The sequence below is a fragment of the Pseudorasbora parva genome, chromosome 22, assembly GCF_024679245.1.
Source record: "Pseudorasbora parva isolate DD20220531a chromosome 22, ASM2467924v1, whole genome shotgun sequence".
Taxonomy (NCBI): Eukaryota; Metazoa; Chordata; class Actinopteri; order Cypriniformes; family Gobionidae; genus Pseudorasbora; species Pseudorasbora parva.
Window position 1 is genome coordinate 34,511,436 of NC_090193.1, and position 15,898 is coordinate 34,527,333.

General features: G+C 35.0%; 1 protein-coding gene across 2 annotated transcripts; it reads left to right on the forward strand.

Annotated features, from left to right (window-relative positions):
* Window positions 1-3,402: 3,402 nt before the first annotated feature.
* Window positions 3,403-15,835, forward strand: il17rc (interleukin 17 receptor C). 2 transcript variants are annotated; one of them, XM_067432007.1, is made up of 18 exons: window positions 3,403-3,503; window positions 5,005-5,338; window positions 6,292-6,523; window positions 6,610-6,665; window positions 6,763-6,796; window positions 6,972-7,072; window positions 7,449-7,560; window positions 8,079-8,120; window positions 8,907-9,028; window positions 9,117-9,173; window positions 10,066-10,126; window positions 11,742-11,959; window positions 12,532-12,588; window positions 12,683-12,725; window positions 12,892-12,987; window positions 13,790-13,825; window positions 14,588-15,346; window positions 15,502-15,835. In XM_067432007.1, exons 2-17 carry the CDS (start codon window positions 5,231-5,233, stop codon window positions 15,268-15,270), a joined length of 2,058 nt encoding a protein of 685 aa, XP_067288108.1. In that variant the 5' UTR covers window positions 3,403-3,503; window positions 5,005-5,230; the 3' UTR covers window positions 15,271-15,346; window positions 15,502-15,835. The 2 variants fall into 2 exon arrangements, with proteins under 2 accessions (XP_067288108.1, XP_067288109.1); XM_067432008.1 differs by lacking the exon at window positions 5,005-5,338.
* The last annotated feature ends 63 nt before the right edge of the window (window positions 15,836-15,898 follow it).

Consider the following 15,898-nt stretch of genomic DNA (forward strand, 5'->3'; position numbering starts at 1 on the left):
TGCACATTTCTGAATGTGGCAACTGTATAACTTCAGTCATTTTGTCTTATGGAGTATATGTAAACATCAATTATGTGAAATAGCTTATCAGGACAGTACTAAATAAAAGTAACATGCCAATTTTGCTTGAAAAAAACTTGCATATATTCTGCAATGGGTATGGAACTTATGAGCAGAAATGCAGCTTGGGATGCTTTTGCAGTGTTAGAGTCTGAAAATTAACAATTGCTGTTTACATTAATTGCATTTTACAGTTTATTAATACATTCAATAAATGAAAGAAATATAATTTAAAGTAATCACTTTGGTAATCTATAATAATGTTTGGACGGAACTGTAATTTGATCAGCACGTTTAAAAGTTCCGCTAGGGAACTTCCTTTTTTACAACTTCTCTTTTTTGAATAGTGTAATCTGAGAGGTTGTTGAAACAAAAGGACAAAGTTTGAGCACATAAAGTGTCACATTACTCTCTGAATTATGTTACCATGTTTATTTTAAAATGATAGTTCACCCAAAATTAACTTTTGTCATTACTTACTTACCCTCAAGTTGTTCCAACTTTTTATGAATTTCTTTATTCTGCTGAACACAAAAGAAGAATCTTAATGAATGTCAGTAACCAGACAGTCGGCTGCACCCATTGTCTTGAATGTTTTTCACTATGGAAGTCAATGGGTGCTGTCAACTGTTGGGTTACTGACATAACAGAAGAAAGAAACTCGTACAGGTTTGGAACAACATGAGGGTGGGCTGATGTTTGAACTGTCCCTGGAAGACGTGATATATGAACTGTTTACAGTCGGTGCGGGTATTATTATAGAGCACTTTCTGACAGTTTCTCTATTTATGTAAACAGTGAATATTATGCAATCTATTCTATGCTATACTATTGTATTCTAGTTATGGCGATCTCTGGATAAAATTGTTAAATTGTACCCAAAACAGTACTGGCACTATTGGCACATGAGGCATATTATTATGAAATATAAAGTGACAACTGAAATGTATTTATCAGTATTCTGCTGTTATAATGATCTCAGCCATTTACATTACAAGCTATTGGAATCTCATCTTACTTTTCAGCCATATAAATTACAGCATCTGCAAAAAATTGCATATTGTTGCTAAGTTTTAATATAGTTGAGGATTTCTCCTTGAGTCTGAGCTCCATATTCTCCTACAGTATATCATACTACAGTATATGAGCAATACAAGCCTATGTATCAAATATAATACTCAACAACTGCAACTAAAAGATAAATAAAAAAGAACAATGTCAGGCTCATTTGCCTGCAGGGGGCGCTTTGTGACTTCATTCTGTAGTAAAGGTGAAATTCCTCCTGACTGCACACAAATTTGAGTTTGAGAAATGTTAGCCACAGTATATTCCATCTATTTTAGTTTGTATGATCTAAATGTTAAGATGCAATGTTATGGCTGAATAATGTTGATTTTTTTTTTGTGCATAAAACATAGAATCCACTTTGTCAATATAACAAATGAATATAAATAGAATCTATTTTCTTCTTGCGTGAGAGGAAATGCACTTCTTTCACACTTTAATGATTTCACATAAAAACACCTGAACTGTGTATTATAATCTCTGTTGCATCAAATTACCTCGTTTGAAGAGGCAAGCATTTAATGAATGTCACGGGGCAGGTCTGAGAAATGCCAGCTTTTTTCTAAGGTAGGGCTAAAGTTGGGGTAGAATGCTAACTAACATGTTTGTTCAGCTTTTTTAGAGTTTAAAGATTTATCTAGCCTTAAAAAAAAATCTCAAAAAGCACACAGAATATTCATGATTTAATAATATCCACCGAATGTTCAACAGTAAATGCAGTCGGGTGCATTAAATGAAACCATTATCATTTGAGTTCAATAAAAACACCTTTAGATGTGCAAAAAGCTGAGTATTTTATGTAGTTTTGTCTCCAGGTAGATGATATGAAACAGTTTTTCTGAAAAATACTTAAATGTTTTATTTATAAGTCAATTTCTTTATTTAAGTGCGAACTTTAAAGCATGTCCAAGTAATAACATGACTCCATTTAAAGCTACAATGCGTCATTTTCCCCCGCTAGAGGTCGCTTATTCAAAACAAAGACGTTGCTTGATGAAGCTTTGATTTCGTGGAGCTTTTATCATGTCTCAGATGGCCTCCACTTCTTCCGCTCATGCGTATGTGGGGTAATGCAGTGCTGTTATCAGATACATTTGAGTGTGTTTAAAGTTGTTATAATTCTACTGTGCGTTCGCTCTGTGGGCACTATGAGACACTTGTTCACACTGCAGTGAGCTAGATTGATAGGCATGGTAAAACGTAGCACTCGTGGTAAATAAAAAAAAACAACATTTAAAGAAGACTAGCTGTGTTGAGCTGTATAACAGTGATTCGTTTTCTGTCTAAGAAAGTATCCAAACAGTTGCTCACCTGTCTAATAAAACACATCATATATTAAACTCTCTTTGGTGTTTCTGTGGTTTCTACAAACTCAAAGGTAACGTGGTTATGATGTCATTAATAGGCGACGCACAGACACAGGTCATGTCCTGGTTAAAATCGCTTATTTCTCTGGATTTAAACATTCTCGGAAACTTTTGAGATAATGTAAGTACACAAGTCAACAAAATATATAGCATTGTTCTAGTGGTTTTTATCCTAAAATCTTACATAGTGTGCCATGAGGTATTTAATCCTTTAATCCTGTTATAGGATTTTAACCTAAATATATTCAGTTCAACACATTAAATATTTGTGACAACGTGCCCCAACCTGTTGCTCTTGTATTGAGGTATACGTGAGATAAGTTAACCCCTGTGAAAACTACAGCCCCAGTCTCCCCTAAAGGAATTCTGCTTCAGGGATGGGTGTTTTTGGGTTGTTGCTGCTATGACAACAATCGCTTTATAAACATTGAGCCCTGTTATCCCTGAATGAAGCATCGGGATGAGCTCCCTATGTGTTGCTCCCTGTTTTGGGTGTTTGCTGTCAGTTATTAACAGTGACTCTTAAACCCAGGTGCATTATTAAAACCAGTTGCCAAGATACGTCAAACAGAGCTGCTGAACTAATTCAGTTGGTTACAGAGAATGTGTTAGATGGAACTTTGCGCCTGGACATTTCCTGGTCATAATTTTTACAAAGCTGCAAATAACCAAGATCATATTTCTCATGTACATCAACCTTTTTAATTATGAGCACAAACACCTTGTGAGGTGTCAGGTGTGTGTGTGTGTGTGTGTGTGTGTGTGTGTGTGTGTGTGTGTGTGTGTGTGTGTGTGTGTGTGTGTGTGTGTGAGTGTGCGCGCGCGCTCCTGTTTTGATTCTAATCTGGGAGGGGTGAATCTCTTATGTACACTCAAAGTTCACTCACACTTTCTCATTTAATGATTGTGTGTCAATGGGAGCAAAGTCATATGAGGTGTTATACTGAAATATATACTAATATAATCCGAAGTGCTTTATAAACACCTCAATCTAATAAAGACTTCTGGGCAGTAAGTACAATTTTGCATTATTTTGTGTTTTGTTTGTTTGTGAGATGATTAAAAAATGTAATATTGTATAATTTATTACTTTGAGCAACTAATATCGTCCTAGCATCAACATAGCATAACCTAAATGTATTTTAATGTATTTTAATGCGATATACAGTTTATATTGCCACTTGGCAATTATATGCCAAGTGGCATTAATAGTATGTTAACAAAAATAATTGATAAATATGATAGTCTCAATTAAAAATACATGAGGGTCAATGAAAAAATGAGGAGGTCCCTTTAAATGATTAAAATCTAGGTTAAAACTAGATTATTTTCATACACACACAAATAAAATGTTTGATATCAAGTGATACTAAAACGATTTCCTTGCACTTTAAATACACATGAAGTTTAACGGTAAAAAATAAATGTAAATTTTAACAAAAGATGCCTTCATAAAAAAGTTGTAAAATGTCATGTCTAAATAAATGTTGCATGTTTTTTTATTTTTTTTTATTTTTTTATTAAAATGTTCTGCTCAGTTTTATTTTTGTCTTTTTTGTTCAATGGCGTTTAATCTTTTGGTAGACATTGTTTGTCATATTATGCTCCACTAAGTTTTGTTAAAGTTGAATTGTAGCCATTAGTAAACCATGAAACCAAACGCACTCCTTTTCATGAAATGTTTTGCTTGAGAGGAGTGTCTGTGCTCTCTTTAAAATAAATGTCACTATTTTAATATTCTATCCGATGTAATAATGTTTTAAATATGACGCAAGTGTCCAAATACATTTTGGGGCCAACTTTAACAAAATGAGAATTCTGTCATTAAGTATTCACCCTTATGTTGTTCCAGACCTGTATGAGTTTCTTTCTTCCGCTGAATACAAAAGAAGATACTTTAAAGAATGTAGGCAATCAATTTAATAAAGCTGCAAATAAGCAAGATCAAGATCATATTTCTCATATAGTACATCAACCTTGGTAATTATGAGCACAAGCATCTTGTGGAGTGTGTGTGGGGCGGTAATCAAATAGTTTATAGTCATTGACGTCCATAGTAGGGGGAAAAAAATACCATGGAACTCAGTGGCTACCGTCAGCTGTTGGGCTACCAAAATTCTTTATCTTCCTTTGTGTTCCTTCTTTAACTCATACAGGTTTGGAACAACTTGAGGGTGATTAAATGGGGGTTTTGGGTGGGGTGAGCTAGCCCTTTAATGAAGTTCCAATAAATGGTATTGCCCTTTAAAATGTATCGGGAATCCAGACATTCCAGTAGCAAACATGATTCATGAACACCCACGTTATCTGGTAATCTGTCATTCAGAGAGACACACCTGGGCATACTGGAAACCAGGTGACTTCTTAGCGAACACACTTCGAGATCTTTTAGGACCTGTGGCCGGTTGCACACACTGCAACTGGCCCCATAAACTCAAATCAGATATTACAGGATCTAAAGACTTTGAAACACGGAATAATATGGCACTGATCGTTTCATGTCGTCTTTCAGATAACCGGGACCGTATGCTGCGTAACCTCGCGCTCCCCGCACGGCGAGGCGCGAGTACTGGACGGATGATTCGGACTCTGTAACCGAACCGATCAGAACTATGGTCTCCTGGGGTCCATTAAACCCTCACAGAGACGACACAGCGAAGGATACAATCTATGGGATTTTTTAAACCAGTTTCGGTTAGTCGTCTGTTGGATACATACGAGAGTGAAACTGTTGCGCAATGGAGTTGACGTGGTGGAGAGTTCAGCTGCTCCTATTGGCCAGCGCCTGTGTGTGTTCCCTGGAGCGAGTCGCGCACAAACCAGAAAACAACGTCATCTGTCCTCAGGTTGATTATTCATTTACTGAACAAGTTTGCGTTTAATAATTGCTTGTTTATTTGTATAGTCATTAAAATATAAAAATATTATAACCTATCTACATTATGGTGTCCAGTTCACAAAATATATGATTGTTATATTTTATTATATAACAACAGCCCATTTTAAGTAAATGTATAAATATGAAGAACTTGATATTTGAAACTTGAAAATTAATATTTAAATAAACATTTCCAGCAGGCCTGGCAAGTTAAAATAGTATATTATACATCATAAATGCAGTGAGTTTTGAAATAATCGTAAAAAATGGTCAGTTGACTTAACTTAAAGTGAGCGAACCCATTCCCTTTAAATTATGAAGTAAATTAACTTTGAAGAAAAAAATTAAAAAAATAAGTTATGCTAGTTCATATTAATTTAAATTAATTTTTGACATAGGCCTAACTAAAAATAATTTTAAGGCAACGGGTTTCCTCCCATTTTTACATCAAACAATCACTTTTTACGAATATATATATATATATATATATATATATATATATATATATATATATATATATATATATATATATATATATATATATATATATGTATGTGTGTGTGTATATATAATCATATTCATTTTTATTTGTAAGAACAAGAAGGATAAATTGTCAAGTTATTTTAGTAAATTAAATTCCTCAGTTAAATTTAATAAAACTTTTTTATTTTGATGTTTTAGAAATTGATTATATTTTCAGAATTCATTTTGAAATGCAGATGATAATTTTAAAGCAAACATATTTTTGAATATACAATGTTCCCATAAATGATCAGAAGAATATTGAATAAAAACTGAATATGTGCATCTTCTGTTATTAAAATGTATATTGTTTTTTAAATTAAGGTAATCAATGTATTGAAATTTTGAGCCAGGCAATCAAGTTATTGATCTGATTATAACCCAAGTTTGTGTTTTTAGGCTCTTTCGAACTGTAGTGTGAGACCTACAGAACCTCTCGGAGTTCGTGATGTGGACTGTGGTCGCGGGTATGTGTGTTCTCTGGACGTCAAGCTGCGATTGTGCTGTCGCACATCCTGGGAGGATTGTAAACCGTGCTTGTGGAGCAACATCCTTCTGAGTATTTTTCCAGATCCTGAGGATGAGGGGGACAGCGATATTGAAGGATCAGAATATGAAGGCGATAACAGCGGTAACACGTCCTTATAGTACCAGCATATTACTGTTGTTGGTCTAATATAGTCCACAAAAATATGGTTTACATAATCACTTTTTCAGGAGAATGGGCTTCAGGGTGTGTTTCAATGCCAAACAACACATCAGAAGGTCGAAGGGTAAGCATTTTGTTCATTTAAAACAACAATTTCAGTTTTATTTTGAAAAGATAAGGTGTCAGCACTATAATGATTCCTTTTATTCTTCAATTAACAGAAAGAACCCTCTCTCTGTGAAGAACAAGGCCAAGGTAGGCCAAGTGAACCTCAAAATATCTCTTAGTTCTTCATTTGTTTATCACTGTGTATGGATTTAAGCAACACTTACATGTTCTCACACTGTACATGCTTTTGTTGAAAGACAGTGATGGATTGACCATTGTTTGCCATTAATAAAGCTCGCCTCTTTGTCTTCTCTTCATGCAGTTGCTATTACGATATGCTACATATCAGCAGAAAGGCAGCAAGAGCGCTGCAAGAGATTAGACTTCACAATGACCTCTGCTCCAAGTCATGAACCTCTCAATGTGAGTGTGCCACTTCTGCCGTTTCACATATTATATCTCCTCTGTGGTCTGATCTCATCTGATCTGAGAGGTTCGATCGGTTGTCCACTGTACATTTTTCAAAAAGCAAAAGTATTGAAGAAAAAAAAAAGTATGAGCAACTTGTCCAATTGATTTATATGACAGTTTAATATCTGAGTAAGTATTTCTAGTATGTGCAGCAAGTTCAATGTAGTGTAGAGTGTAGTGTACACTGTAAAAGTAAACGGTAAACAAATTACTGGAAAGTCCTGGAAAGTCCTGATTTAAACAGTGCTGAAGATTTCATGCAAAGAAAATATTTGCATAAAAATAGTGACTTGATTTTAATCTCAGTGTTTATTTTTGTCTCACACAGCTAATTCTGGTGGAGTATGAAGATGTTGACTTTGGCAGAAAAATGATGGTCAAAGTTGGATCATTCCCTCATTCATCTGAAGTTGAAGTTGAAATCCCTACGTTAAAAAAAGGTAGCAATTGTTTTTACTTACTATATATACTCATACACGACTACCGGTCAAAATGTTCAAATAATGATTTAGTTTTTTCTTTTTTTCTCACGTTCACCAAGGTTGCTTTTAATTGATCAAATACACACACGCACACACAAATGTAATATTGTGGATCCCAGTAATAAATTTGAGTAAAATTGTGAAATATTTGTACAATTTTAGATTTGCTATTATGGGAATAACTTGTATATATTTTAGATCATAACATTTCACAGTATTTATTGATGCTTTTTCTATTTACGCCAAAATTTGTGTTATTGCCCAGCATCTGAGAATCAAACATTATATTTGTATTCTGTTAATGCATGCAAATTTATTATATAATAGCAAGTGTATGAAAAGCAGTGACTGTCTGTCATAATCTGAAAGGCACATGCAAGCATAAATTGTTTTTATTGACCAATCGGTAGCATGTTTTGTTAAAAAAAAAAAAAGTTGTTTTTTTTAAATAAGGATGTTTTTTTTTCTCTTGGCAGTGTGTTCCTTACCACACCTCAAAGACATAAAACAGTGTAAAGGTATGTTTAGATTGTATTACTTAATCTCTAAGACAATAAAATAGCTTTCTCCTTTAGGTCCATGCAAAAATGTATTTCAAACAGTACTCCTAAATTGCTTTTATGGGCTTTCAGGAATAATACAATGGGTTCTGGTTATTTGTAGTATCCAATCAGGGCCGACACCTGCCAAATGCGGGTAAAAATCTACTGTGGCAGTTAGCGTTTTCAATGTCAAATCACTAGCCAAAAACAATAACACACAGACTTATACACTGTAAAAAATATTTAGAAAAAAAGTTACCTGGTTGCCTTAAAATGTTGAGTTCATTGAAATTAAAATTTTGAGTTAATACAATGAACATTTTTTGAGATTCGACAACCTAATTAAAATATTATTAAAATTTTGTGTAAGCATATTGGGTATTTGTGTGTGTTTTATTTCTGATGACGCAGTGAAACATGCCAAATAGTGCTATTTTCATGATTTATCAAATTTTTTATGTGGTTCAGATACAATAATATTTTGAGTTTCTGTTTATTAAACAAATTTCCTTCATTGTATCAACTCAAATTTTTAATTTCAATTAACTCAAAATTTTGAGGCAACCAGGTTACTTACTTTTTTAAGTTAAAGCAACAAAAAAAATAAAATAAGTTTTTTAAAAAAAAATTAACAAATTGCTCGGTTTGTCGAGTATCCTCATAGGAGCAGTCTTTAATGAGTTAAATAACATTTTAAATGAACTGACAATATGCGCTTGCAAATTTCACGTCATACTCCATGTTTGGCTGATCATTTTTTAGGTCCCAGAATCGAGACTGTGAGACAGGAGGGTGTGGTTAAGATTCTGGTAGCCAATGAGGATAAAGGATCTTCTGAACCCCCGTCCCTGTGTGTGAAACGTGGAAGAAGAGGCAAATGCTGGGTCAGTTGAGTCTGAAGGCTCATTGCGCTTACTGTGCAAACCAGTTTGTTCTTTTCTTGGTAATTTACCATACCTTTTCTTCTCTCAGCCCTTGGCCAATAACAGCATTCCACTGGAGTCAATCACGGACTGCATGTGTTTCCAGGTACATTTCAAAATATGCACACCCTCAAAAAAATGCCTGCTAAAACTAGTGTTGTAATCAAGAACTGTCTTGGTCTTGTATGGCCTCAAGCCCTCAAAGTCTCAAGTTCTTTTCTTGGGCTCAACAAACTTTGGCTTTCGCATTTGTGGTCTTAACCGGTCTTGAAATAAAATCCTGAGTACTCTTAAATCGGATGCACAATGTGCGATTAATAATAGTCCTTTACGATTGTTGCTCTTCAGACTGTACGAACATGATTCCCGCTGTAAGCCATGTCACACCGTAACATCTCAGTTGTCATTAATGTCAGACTGTTAGTCAAGCCAGATTAAAAACGGACACGTGAAAAAACGTGTCTGGAGTTTTATATCATCAATCATGATATAAAACTCCTGACACGTTATAGTGTATAGTGACGTGTTCGGTGACGGTGAACTGCATTACACACGGGATTGAAACGGTGACTACAAAGAAATCTCTAGCGCTCATTTTGGTCATAGTTTGTCTTGAAAAATGATGACAATTTGACAATCGTCATCGGAGAAGTCACACTGTAGGACTGTTTGGCAAATCTTCTGGCACTTCGTCTGAGGTCAAATTTGATCGCGACGTCATTAATCAGTTGTCGGTGACCATGTCAGAATAACGATCAAAGACGACAGAATTTAGCCTGGGATCAGAGGCATCTTTTAGGATTTGGCCAAAACGTGGCCAAAATCGCACAGTGTGCACCCGACTTCAGTCTGAGACCGAAACAAGAACGAGTATAAATGTGGCTGAGACTGAGACAAGACCAACACCTTCAGAAAGACTGGTCTTGAGCAATACGACATAAGCTGAAAATCAGTTGTACATTATTTTAACATACCGTTTGTCTGTGCATACACTTTAGGCTTGGGAAACTGAAAATCCAGCTCGTTCAGAATACTGTCCCTTTGAAAACAACAAAACAGGTAAAACCACAACAATATTCCTCAAATGGCCCCATGACATTTGTTTGTGATTTAATGGATAAGGATTAAGGATAATAATTAATAAAAATATAAAACTATTATATTTGTATATATTTTTTTATTTACTGATAAAACTATTATTTTATATATATATATATATATATATATATATATATATATATATATATATATATATATATATATATATATATATATATATATATTAGGGTTGTCAATTGATTAAAATATTTAATCGCGATTAATCGCATATTATCATTGTCATAAGTTAACTCGCAATTTAATCGCACATTTTTATCAGTTCTAAATGTACCTTAAATTAATATGTTTCAAGTTTTTAATACTCTAATCAACATGGGTATGGTCAAATATGCATACATTATGCAAATTTAAGTTTATTATTATTGAAACCATACTCAACAGAGCATGAAGACTAGACATGTATCAAAGGTGACAGATGTTTTTTCAAAGAACTAGTTCATGTCTCTTGAGCCTAGGCTTAAAAATTTTGAATAAGCAGTGATTTCTCACATTTTGATAATACAAAATATAGGGAGTTTTTACACTGGCAGTTTAGTTCAGAACAGGGCACAGTTCGTATGAAAAATTGGTAATGTGAAAGCCGTCATGCGGACCTGAGAGCGCACCAGAACCACACCATACTGGAGGAGGTCCATATTGCACGAATAGGAATATAGTGCGGCCCCTTTAAGAGAAAGTAACCTGCGCATTCGTTTTAGCCGATTGTAATGTATTTAGTTCAGTAAAACACATGTACTGTTAATGATTTACCTCAGATATGAGCCAGAGTGAGTGCATCGCGCTCGGACTGCAGAGAATGTGCTCAGTGAAAAAACACACTTTTTTCGACCTGGAGTCTAATAAAAGTTAAGCAGAACATAGGGTAGGTTATGTAGGCTATAACTGCACTTGTTTCAGAGTAATGTTATTGTTAACCCTTTTCTTTCCCTATTAATGGGCCATGGATCAAACAGAAAATGCGCGCTACATTAATCGGGCGTTAATAAAATTAGTGCCGTTAAAATGAATTTGCATTTCCGTGTTAATTTTGACAGCCCTAATATATATGTATGTATATGTATATGTATTTTTTTTCTATCCATAATTCTTACGGATAAGAATGAATACAAATATGTTTAAAAAAAATTTACATTTTGTAAAATCTACTTCTAAAAATGAAAAGATAAAATAAAATGAAAATCATCAAAATATATAAAAAATTTAAAATTAGACTCCATACACCCAGGGGAAAAATATGTACTATTAAATGCATTAAACATGTAGGCCTACTTGAGTATAATACAAATATACTATAATGCATTTTTAATACATTTAATAGTAGGTCTTTTTTTCAAGAACCCTGGTTCTTTAAAGCAAAAGTTGTTTTGGGGGTGAATTGAATTAAGAAGTGTTATTATTTCTTATTCTAAATCATTTTATATCTATATCTTGAGGCCCCGCTGGAAATTTCCTAAAGCCTTTTCTTACAAATAAAAGCTAGCATTATTGTCTTAGATCTGGATGTTCAATGCCATATTCATTTATTTTGTCTTCCTAAAATGTTTTTGTCCGGCAGAATTTAATGCCAATGTCCTAAGAAACATCTCAGTGTCAGTAGCCCACACCAAGACAAATAATGATGATCCGGTGTTGAGCTGGAGTTTAATGGTGCCCTGCAGGATAAGTGCTGAACTGTGGCCGTGTCAGCTCCAGGCAGATGGACAGTGCAGAGAAATTAAAGGATTCAGACAGCAGCACTTGAAGGATTGGGAAGAAAACAGCACAACACTATGGGTAAATATATTGGAATGTGTAAAGCTTTGTTTTCTGTCCTGTAAGGATGGGCCATTGAGTAGACACCATATTTATTTTGACCTGAATGGAATGAAGCTTGAAGGAGTAGAAATGACTGTCCATTTAATAAATCACAAACCAAGTGTTCTTGTCCATAGAGTGCAACCCCATTCCTCTATTATTTTTTTCCAAAGGGAAATTGATTTTTAACAATAACTTGTATACCTTTAAGACAACCCTGCTGTGAGCTACAAGGTTGCTAAATGATGATATTCTCTGATGATTGACTTTCTGAAATTCATCTTCATTTCTTAAAATACATTTTTAGTAATAGTTAGAAATGAACAATTTTGTATTAAAGAATGCAAAATATAAGCATTTTCAACTGTAATCTCAGACTTTTGGACTTTTAAAGCAGAATGATTGACTCTCAGGTACACAACACTAATTAGGCCGCACTTTCTTGTTTGGTTTCGTTTACGTGAAAATAAATATCACCTCAACTAATAAGCCAATAATTGTTTTTCCAACTGGTTAAAAAGTGCTTTGCTATAATGATATTTGATCTTCAGGCATCCGGGAAATTTGTGAATATCACGTCTCGGAATCACCTGCAGCTCTGTGTGAAGGTGTGATAGCATCTCCCTTTTCGATTTAATTAGTTTGGTGTAATTTCAGACTGTGAACATGGTAAATATTCATTGTTTGTGTGTTTGTCTGCAGCTTAAAGTGGATGGAAAGATTGTGCAGTACTGTCAACATCCCTGTAAGTTTATGATAAGAAAAAGACATCTATATATCCTGTTTAATTAAAGCTGCCGTTCATTGTCATTCGATCATCCCGATGCTTGTGTGTTCAATGTACTAAAACAAACATTTGCTGCACTGAACATGATGGATGTTATCAGTTTCATGGTGTGTTGTTGTTTTAGGGGAACGACAGTACTGGAGCCTTCTTGTTCTTTTACCGATGATCCTTGTTTGTCTGACTGTTTTTGGAGTACTTCTTCTAGTGAACAAACTGAAATGTAAGTCTAAATGACAATCTACAGCATCTCTCTGTTTATATAGTATGATGTTTTTCCTCTTAGCAATGAAGAAACTACAACACAATGTTTGGAATGAATTTTATATTTTATTTCATTTTTTACAAATACATAATATATAAACACAATATAAACAGTGGTGGCCAAAATTATTAGAACACTTGATAAATTTAAGATGTTTCAGTTGTTTTCAGTTGTTTCATAAAATGAATAAAATACTGCTATATTTATACTTTTGCTACAAAAAAAGTATCTATTCATCTAAAACTTTCTATTCATCTATTAATACTTTAACTTTAATACTATAAACTTTCTATTCTATTTCTATTAATAGATCACTATTTTGACCATTTGCACCTTGCTTTCTAGATATTGCCATTGGCTATAAAAAAAATTGCCCCTATAAATGTGTTAATTTACTATATATTGATGTGTCGATTACAAAATAAATTCTGCATTTTTAATGCTAGAGACTGATAACTACTGTGCTGTCAAAGTACAACTGATCAGACACTTTAGTATGGCGATTTGACTGAGATGTTGAGCAGACAGACTCTGTGTCCATTGTGTATTTTTCTCTCTACTCTCAATGGCTCTATTCATGCATATCTCTGTCAATGGCACATATTTTTGTGCTGATCTGTGAAGAACGCATATATCCCATCTCAGTGTGCTCTTTGTTTGTCTCTTCTCCTTAATGTCTCCTTCTGTTCTTTCATCCATATCATCTTTTAAATGGTTTCAAATATATGTGATTTTACATTATTGTATGTCTCTCTAACAGGGTCTCGTAGCCAATGGGACAGATGCCATTCTCAAGGTACACAAAGTGTTTATGCATGCTTAAGAAGTCTTTTTTTTCGCACATCCTGATTGTTCCCATATTTTGTTAATCCTGGAACAACATTCCTGTCCAAAAATTGAGATCTAACCCTGGTCCCTACCCCTATAAGTAATCCCTAAAATCTGAGGGAAATGATAAGTGAATAAAATTGGTTGTAAACCTAAACATAAAATGTAAACTTGTCACTTAAATCTGATTGGTTGAATAGAGATGTTGATCCAGGAACATGTTGTACTTGACAAATCAGGTACCACACCTTTTAGCAAAAAGAACATTCTTAGAAAAATGGTTTCGTCTTAATTTACTTCCTTAAAGGGATAGTTCACCCAAAAATGAAATATATGTCATTGATGAGTCATGAGTCATCCTAATGTCATTCCACACCCGTAAGACCTCCGTTCATCTTCGGAACACAGTTTAGAATCTCTTGAAGCATCGAAAATACATTTTGGTCCAAAAATCACAAAAACTACGACTTTATTCAGCATTGTTTGTTTTCAATCCTCAAATAAAGAATCAGCATATTTGATTCATGATTCGGATCGCCAATGTCACATGATTTTAGCAGTTTGGCAGTTTGACACACGATCCGATTCATGAATCAATCTGCTGATTAATAACCTTTTGAATCTTTATTTGAGGATTGAAGACAATGCCGAATAAAAACATTAGGGTGAGTCATTAATGACATAAATTTCACTTTTGGGTGAACTAACCCTTTACCTCTTCTCTCTCTAGATATGAAGGGACAGGTGTTGTTGCTCCATTCCTCAGCCACCGACCAACAGTTGGTGTGTAAGTTGGGCCTGTTGCTTTCTGAGCTGGGTTTCGGAGTATTTCTCGACCTGTGGAACCAAAAAGAGCTTGGTTCTCACGGCCCGGCAGCGTGGCTCCACTCCAAGCTCGATCACATCCAGAAACACGGCGGCAAAGCCCTTGTTTTGCTTTGTCCATCAACACTACAGAGAGCCGAGTGCTACTGGAACATTGCAGTGGAAAAACAAAGCTATCCTGACTCGTACTCCTCAGATACGCTGGCTTCGGCACTGGCCTGCATTTTTGCTGACCGCCTGAAGGGCGGCGCTGTTCAGCGGTTCGTCCTTGTGCAGTTCGACTGTCATGAACTTCTTATTAAAAAGGAGCTGCCAGTGCTGTTCAGGGGCCTACCGCTCTATAAACTGCCCTCACAGTCTCAGGGATTACTTACGGAGCTGTGTTTGGAGAGCCCAAATAATGTGTGTGGAAAGTTGAAGAAGATGTGGTGGATAAAAATGGCACGGAGGAAACTGGTCAAAGGAGTGCAGAGCTTTTTTAATAGGACGAGAGTGAGGACTGAAACCATGCTCACTCAAAGTGATTCACTCAGCCTAGACACGGAAGACCCAGAGGAGAGAGTTTTTCTCAAAAATGAACAGCACTGACATGTCATTTACATAAAAGACAATTACACAGTCTGTCACTATGGACTATGGACAGACTACATGCAAGTACCAGAAGGCAGTGGCGTAGCACCAAATTTTGGGCCCTGGGTACAAACCATCTTGCTGGGCCCCCGTACCATGTATGTGTATTTATAGAAAACGGACTTCCCTGCCTCGGGCCCTGGTTACTCAGTACCCTTTATCCCCCCAGTCCCACGCCCCTGCCAGAAGGTACCATGGTAATTGCATGTCCATTAAAACAACATGGTATTGTCATGTTTTTCTGTGCATATATGGAAATACTAAAGCTTTTTAGACGTGCCATAGTACCGTCACATTATGAAGTGAGTACTATGATATGGTATAAATATTATATTTACAATACCTGCAACCTCAGAGGATTGCTTGAGAAGGAAGTCTGCATGCACACATGAGGAAATTACAGACAGTACAGAACGTAAGAGTACAGAGTACAGAATACAGACAGAATGTAAATGAAGAAATGAAACTGATAAGAGAGATTGATGAGAAATAGTGTTGATCAGAGATCACTATGCCTACATATGCTAGCTATATATATATATATATATATATATATATATATATATATATATATATATATATATTA